General features: G+C 38.7%; 1 protein-coding gene across 1 annotated transcript in view; it reads left to right on the forward strand.

Annotated features, from left to right (window-relative positions):
* LOC106868338 (multiple epidermal growth factor-like domains protein 10) overlaps window positions 1-8,406 on the forward strand; it is a 24,745-nt gene that overhangs the window by 3,015 nt on the left and 13,324 nt on the right. The window contains exons 3-7 of the mRNA XM_014913545.2: window positions 198-347; window positions 1,547-1,690; window positions 3,135-3,272; window positions 4,152-4,295; window positions 7,775-8,035. Of these exons, the coding sequence (XP_014769031.1) occupies window positions 198-347; window positions 1,547-1,690; window positions 3,135-3,272; window positions 4,152-4,295; window positions 7,775-8,035 (837 nt within the window). The remainder of the gene's footprint in view (window positions 1-197; window positions 348-1,546; window positions 1,691-3,134; window positions 3,273-4,151; window positions 4,296-7,774; window positions 8,036-8,406) is intronic.

An 8,406-nucleotide genomic window follows, 5' to 3' on the forward strand; every position in this document is an offset into this window, starting at 1 on the left:
ATACATACATACACACACACACACACACACGCGTCAGCCTTTCTGCCTATCTATTTATCTATCTATCTCTATCTATCTATCTATCTATCTATCTATCTATCTATCTATCTATCTATCTATCTATCTATCTATCTATCATCATCATCTTTCATAAATACTTGAATAGAAATGATGCGTTCAAATATGATATTTTTCAGCATCTTGCCACGGCCTAATTGATAGGTTTGGAACACTAGAGAAGTATCGATGTCACTGTAAAAAACTCGGTGACTGCAACTTCCATCGAAATGGTACCTGTGGAGGTGGCGGATGCTTGCCTGGTTACAGAGGCATAACCTGTCAAATACGTAAGTCAGTTTACAAGTCAATCTATAAGAATGATATAAGTCTATGTGCGGTCTTAATGATTTTATACATATCTCTTTGTGGAGTGTTGTTTATGCATGTAGTTGTATTGCTGTATCTGAGTATGAGTACATTCGTACGGGGAGGCGCAATGGCCCAGTGGTTAGGGCAGCGGACTCGCGGTCATAGGATCGCGGTTTCGATTCCCAGGCCGGGCGTTGCGAGTGTTTATTGAGCGCAAACACCTAAAGCTCCACGAGGCTCCGGCAGGGGATGGTGGCGAACCCTGCTGTACTCTTTCACCACAACTTTCTCTCACTCTTACTTCCTGTTTCCGTTGTGCCTGTAATTCAAAGGGCCAGCCCTCTCACACTGTGCCACGCTGAATCTCCCCGAGAACTACGTTAAGGGTACACGTGTCTGTGGAGTGCTCATCCACTTGCACGTTAATTTCACGAGCAAGCTGTTCCGGTGATCGGATCAACTGGAACCCTCGACGTCGTAAGCGACGGAGTGCCAACAACAGCAACAACATTCGTACGGCTTTCCAAGTCACACACACACACACACACACACACACACACACACACACACACACACACACACACACACACACACACACACGTAAATATACATACATACAAACATATATATATGTATGCATGTCACTATCCAGTTTTATTTCAAGATTTCTTGTCAATAGAGAAAGAGCCGGTTTCTAACCATGATCGAAGGGTCCGTCATTGGAATTTCAACAACATTAACTAGGTATTTTTGTATGTATGCATGTGTGCAGTATTTGGAGTCGGTACATGTGCAGGTTTATATGTTTTATCTTATGTATGTATTCTCATGCATATAGTTGCATGTCTAGACATGCGCATATATACTTAAATGATAAACTTCTGGAAAGTTTTACAGATTCTTACAGTTTCAGTGATGGCTTGGATCTGTAGTCTTCGAATCAGCTTTCTCTTTTCTAGTTTTAAGAAACCTAATTTCTCAAGATTGGAACTTAGGGAATGTGTTACACATCCCAGGGCGTGGGTGGAGGGGTCTGATGTTGAAGGACCCAAACCCCTGAAATCTTAGAAACATCACATATGACGCATCCATAAGATGTATCTTGTGTGTGTGTGTGTGTGTGTGTGTGTGTATGCATCCATACAAACAAACATATATTTCTCTGTTTTGTCTTCAGGTTTATACCATCATTTTTTAGCAGTAGTTAATCCCGGTACCATTTTCTCTGACTCTTCAATGAAATGTGACCCTCTACCATTGAATTTGAAATTAAACTATGAATACCGGATTCATACCATAATATTGCACAGTTTAAAAAGCCGTGAGTATAAAACCTTTAATCTTTACAGTTCTGTCCAGTTTTAGTTATATTTTTTTTAGTTACATTTTTTCTATTCATTTACAAACGATAATAATGAGCTATAAAACCATTTTCTAATTTTGCTATGGCTTAGCCAGAGGAAGAAGGATAGCACCCACGATGTTTTACATGGTTTTCGTGATTAGTAAGCGGAAAGATACTCAAAGGTCATTGTTCAGATGAGAAATACACAGCTTATTAGGATATGATTCTAGCCTTTCATATGTAAATACAACGGAAGGTTGTGCCGTGTGTTTCTCGCAGTGTGAAAAGTGAGGCAGTTGCAGATAAATGCCATAAGCAGACATACTAGAAAAATCTCTACATCAGAAACATTTATGATGTAGGCGTGAGTAACGAAATTCGTCATCTATTCTGTTTTACCTCTAATTAAAAGCGTTCATATTAGGTTAAAAACATTATCAATTAAAGAACTAAATATAATCTAGTATCAAATGCTCTCTGTACTAGAAGTAAAGCTTCTTGATTGTTTCAGGGATTTCTATCTGTATATAAATTCATGGAAATAGCGTCTCAGAAATTATCAATATTACCTAATATTGTAACGTAATAAAGAATAGATGAAATATATAAAAAGGAAGAAAAACTAAAATCAACTTCAAGTAACTGAACTTGAAATCTATGAAGACAAGAGGATCAATATAATGTGAAACTCTTCAATTTGTTTCCATTGTTGGACTATTTTGATGATTTTTTTGTACCTGTGTATGTTCATATGCTTGCATTTATGTATGTATGTATGTATGTATGTATGTATGTATGTATGTATGAATGTATGTATGTATGTATGTTTTTGGTTTATTTTTCGAATTCCGAACAAATGGAGAAAATGCCGATTTCAAGTCAAGAAACAAACTCTTTCACTGGAATTTAGACAGCATCAAACAGGGTATACATGTATGTACGCTTGTATGCGTGCATATACATATGAAGGCGAATATATGCACATGGGCACAGACATTGATGGCATTCCATATGTGGATATCATTACGTGCTGAACTTCATGAATATTCTACTCATTATTTCTGTACCTTTGACAACTTGTAGATATAATCTTCCGATTAGACGTGTTCGTTGTGGGATTATTGGTATCGTGGTTTTATTGGTCAAGTGGTCAAGGTCAAGCAGCTGACAAGCAAATCTGCAGTATAGAATGGAATATTTGCTATAACAATAATTCAGTAACTCAGCGCTGAATCTGCCTGAGATGTTAAAGAAAATAGGTCGGTTTTAAAACACTGATGCCTAGGTCACAAAAGCAAAGTTTGAAGGGAACGGTAGTCATTTCCTTTGATTTCTTGATAGAAGCAAATAGGAAATAACCCGAGACAAAAAAGAAAAAATAATTATTATTCCGTGTAATTTGTGTGTGTTCCAATTGCAGTTCCCCAAATCGACGGTACAGATTTCAAATGCGATGTTGGGGCAAAGTTAGTGAAATGTACAGGAGACACGTTCACTAACCGCCTCAAAATTAGCAGTGATACACCTAACCAATGTGTCACCAGGATCGAACTTGAAGGTAAGGGTTCACGTTTGTTGAAATGTTGTCACATAGTTACATCATGTCTATATAAGTAACATGTATTTGTTACTGTTGTTGTTGTTGTTCCAATCAGTTATGGCTGATCAGATCTATAATGAAAGGCAGTCCAGTTTACGATCACACTACATTTTTGTATATCTTGTTCATTTACTTCTAAATTAACTGTGTCCTGTCGATTTTTAAAGATAGTAATGTGATATTGAAGATTTGGGGATTTGGACTGCTTTTTGTAGAAGATCAAGCAACTAGAGACTCCGACGATGGCACATAAATAGCTAAGCGGTTCTGTGTTTACAATGTAATGTTATATAATGTGTGACCACTACTGAGTTGCAGGATGATTTTGTCACCAATATAGAGTTACATAAAGTTTGTATCCCCCGACACGTGGTAATATGTAATGTGTGTACCTCATATCCCACCACACAAACGTTACAAATATATCTACTAAAGAAAAATGGGAAATCTTTTGGTTTTTTCTTGTAAGTTGTAGTTGTAATGTCTTTGTATAAATATATAAAGTTTATGAGACGGCAGTTTACCGTAAAAGTATGCTTTGCAATGAGCATCAACAAGCCACAGTGACAGTCGTTACAAGTAGTTGGCCTAAATCTGACGCAGCAGGTATTTCTCCACGGTCAACTATACGTCGGATGCTCCCGTGTCGGCAGTCCACACAATCTCTTCATTTGTGGTAATCCGGGCAACACCAGGAACGTTGTCTACAAAAAAGACACGCAGTAACACTATGGTTAGCTCCGTATAGTCATAATAGTGAACCAATGCTTCAGTTAACGATACCGGATCTACTGACATGCGTACGTATGATGTGTATATGTCTTTTATTTTTGATAGGGTGCCCTCCTACGTTATACGGAGCTACATGCACATCAGTATGTTACTGTAAGAAAAATGGCTGGTGTCACCAGTGGACAGGTTTTTGTAAAGATGGATGCGAAGAGGGACATGTGGGTAGTGACTGTCAAGACACTTCCTACGGTAAGTACATTTTTGAATGGATGCTTCACCGCTTACTAATAAATAAGTTAGCCCCACCCTACCTTTAACTATACGTTCTTTATGCGAAAATTTTAGCTGAAAAATTTTCGTATCTTATTTTAACTTGCTTTCTACTCAGAATCTATATTTCCTTTTAATAATTCAAATGTCTGGTAAGTACGAATAATACCATAGTTCACTGAAGCGATCTAATAAGACCAAAACATATCCAAGTTGCTACCGTTTTTATAGCTCAAGCACATTCTTTGCAGCATGCCCGACATTAAATTTTTAATCAATTTGATTTAGGAGTTACCCCCCTTACATTTTGACAGCGATTATCAAGTATGTTACCGAAAACTTTATGTTTGTCTACAGGAATATCGAAACATATGTGATGAGTTACTTATGCAGGAGACATTTAAAGCATACACTCTTACAATATGATGGGCACAGAAGAACAAGAAAAATGCTGTCACTGGAGGAGAAGGTATTCTGTTTTCTCCAAAACTCCTTACTGCCGGCGTCCGTATTGTGATATAATATATATTGAGCATGTCATGAGAGTAACCCTACTGAGAAACTCAGTAACTACTTTTCCCTGATACAACAGTCTACACAAAAATCTTCTAGATGTAGCAGTTGAGCGATTCTATCAGGAGCTATCTGTCACAATCAGCGTAATCCAGCATACAACGTTCTCTTAAATGAGGGCTATTTTAACACTCAACCAGGGCCTAGAGATTCACTCTTAGCTTTCAGAAAAAAACACCAATAAAAATATCAGGTAGATAAATGACCTCATGCAACAGCACCGTGTTGTTGCTACAATGTTTGAACCCCACAAAAGTAGGTTCTGGGCATATCGTCAGTCCTGTGATAGCCTTAATCAATCGGAATACATTACAACTAAAAAGAAGAGGATTAATAGCATTAAAAAAATTCACAACGCAGTTGAATGTGTTGAATTTGACCACAGAATCGTTTCGAGCAAATGTCAGTTAAGTTTGTGCAAGAACATAATATCCGCCTAAAACCATATAAAATAATTTGGCTGGGGAAAAGAAACAGGTGGCACTAACCCATAGCAGGAGTTATAATTGCCCTAAGAGTGCTTATCTCATGCTAATCCGTTTCTGGTCCCATGCTAACTCGTATGCTTATTTTCTACTGGTTGGGTTGAGGTAATTTGAAATAATGCGCCTTGCACAAAGTCATAATGCACTGTTCAGTCAGTCAAAGAATCGAACTCACAGTCGAATGGTCTTGAACCCAAGATCCCAACACCCTATCTAACCACTGAGCTAGGTCTGTCAATCTGTCTGTCTGTCTGTCTGTCTGTCTGTCTGTCTGTCTGTCTGTCTATTACTTTCATTGGCTTCAGCTAGATTCACCAGCCATTCTGGGGTGCTGCCCTAAGTGTGATTGGTTTTTATTTCACACTCACTTCCTAACTTTCTCACCAGAGCAGTTTCTGGTGAAGTTCGACAGACCTGTTCCTTGTGTTTCCTGCCGCGATGTGGATCGTCTGGTATCACAGATAAAAAACTATCCAAATGTTCTTTGAAAACATCCACACTTCGCAGATCTCTGAGGTTGTTTTGCAGACTCTTGAAATGTTGTACGCCCTTGAAACCTAAGCTGTCACAGTACTGGGCCCTTGCTCTAGATGGAGAGGACGGGATCTTTGGTACACTGCAGTAGGTCCAGTTCGGTTGGCATCACTTTTAATCCCAAAGTTGGGAGCTAGACCTTCCAGGATATCACACACACACACACACACACACACACACACACACACACACACACACACACACACACACACACACACACACACACACACACACACACACACACACGCACACATCAATCCATATCTTTCGTATTTTCTCTAGGAAGAAGAACCTCAGTTCTTTTAGCCTCACTTAGTAGCTCATCTGTTGCATCGAATAAATCTTTGTGTGGTGGCAATGGATCGCCTCTAGTTCCGCTGTTAGTTTGGCCCTTTGTGGCGACTACAGCTGGAAGAAGTAATCTTGACGACTCAACACAAATGCTTTCCATAGGAGTCGCATGTTATCCCTTTTCGTAGCTCTGAATGACTTCAAAATCCATGTGGATTTCCAGGTCATGGATCGACTCTGATTCTGGGATCGAACTAACTCTAGCACCTGTGTTCCGATTGCGATCTATTTGTGGGCCGATAGTTGAGTACATAGAATTATGCAGCGTTGAACTGCATCTTATTTCCATCTGCCCACTCGAATGTTGCATTCAGGTCTTTCTGCAGTTTTACAGTGTCATCGAGGGCCTTGACTGCTTACGTTACTTGTGTATTATTTGCATAACTAGTGAGAGTAGCAAACTGCATGACGAAAGACATATCTGAGAGCGCTACCACAAACATTAGTGGTCCTGGTACAATTACTTGAGGACTCCACTCAGAATCGATGCATACACAGAAAGAGCACTGTTAGTTACGTCTATCTGATTTCTTGCCATGCAAATTACTTGATCTTACTAGTGTCGTGCCACAAAGAAAATAACCACTACACTCTGTAAAGTGGTCGGCGTTAAAAGGGCACCCGACCACAGAAACCATACTAAAATAGACACTGGAGATTGGCACCAACTTCTCGCTTATCGGTTCCTTTCGAACCATCCAACTCATGCCAGCAAGGAAAATAGACGTTAAATGACGATGACGATAATGGTCATCATCATATGTACACGTAGCGCCCAAATGCTCTGCTGCAATATACACCATCGTTCAGAAGAAGGTGAAGAAGAGCAACCATCGTCACGCTCGGATCGAGTTCACTGTACCCACGTCCATCGAGGTCTCTGAGTGTACAGAAATATACTGAGCAGCGGTAAGACTATGTGACTAAACTTCAACACTACCACATTCGATTAATAATAAAGAAAAACCTATATGTAGAAATAGCAGCTAAATACCCATCAAATCACAGCCTACCGTCTTAGAAAAAGACAAACTGATAATGTAGTCGTGGGTTTAAGATGCAATGAAAAAAATGATTTGATTATTCTTGACCACAAAATCATCCAATTATCTATACCCCAACCATCCATCAAACCTTTCAATAAGCCATTTCCCAAGCCATCCACCAAGCCATCCACCAACCTACCACCAAATGATTCACCAAGCCACCTGCGAGACCACCTATTAAATCGGTTACAACATAATCTCTCTATCAAACTATTCTCAAAGCCACCCACAAAATTAATCCGCCAAAACCATTCAAACAACCATCTACCAAACCGCCTATGAGATCACCCACAAAACCACTTGACAAATCTTCCGTCAAACAATTTAATAAACTATTCAACAAACAATTTAATAAACTATTCAACAAACAATTTAATAAACTATTCAACAAACAATTTAATAAACCGTTCACCATACTACCCACCAAACTTCACTAAATTTTATGTTGTATTTTTCATTTGTTTTTCAGAGAACATTGCTTTAGGTAGACTAGCATCACAAAGCTCTACTTACGGACACAACTTAACCCGCTTATTCAGCCACGAAGGTAAATGTACTCAAAAGATTGCACCAATGTACGGTTCCTACGCTGTAGATGGAACTTACGACCCTTCATATGAACACCACACATGTACGAGTACTCTCAACGTACGTAACAATTGGTGGCAAGTTAAACTTGATAGAGTATACAACTTAACTCAATTTAGGATTTACAACAGAAATACACAAAGTAAGTTCTGATATGATCTATACATTGATATGTATAGTATTGTTATTAATGTTGTTATTGAGCCCCAAGTAGACCCCCCCCCCCCATATTCAAAGACATTTAAGCCATAGCAATCCCGTCTTTCAGGAATATCTTGTACAATGTAATTGTTAAGAAGCTAGAGAGACATTTGAGTATGCTATCGCAGCTATTTCTGTCAAGTAATATTTAAGGATAGACGCTAACACCAAAATTTGAAAATTCTGTGGTGTTTTTTTTTATATTTTAAAGGAAATAATTGCACTGAGACTGCTTAACTGTCTAACAATACCTAAAATAGGTTCCAAAATATACCCGTTGTTTACACAGAGAGAGAGAGAGAGAGAGAGAGA

Source organism: Octopus bimaculoides, chromosome 14 (genome assembly GCF_001194135.2).
Source record: "Octopus bimaculoides isolate UCB-OBI-ISO-001 chromosome 14, ASM119413v2, whole genome shotgun sequence".
In the NCBI taxonomy this organism is placed as follows: Eukaryota; Metazoa; Mollusca; class Cephalopoda; order Octopoda; family Octopodidae; genus Octopus; species Octopus bimaculoides.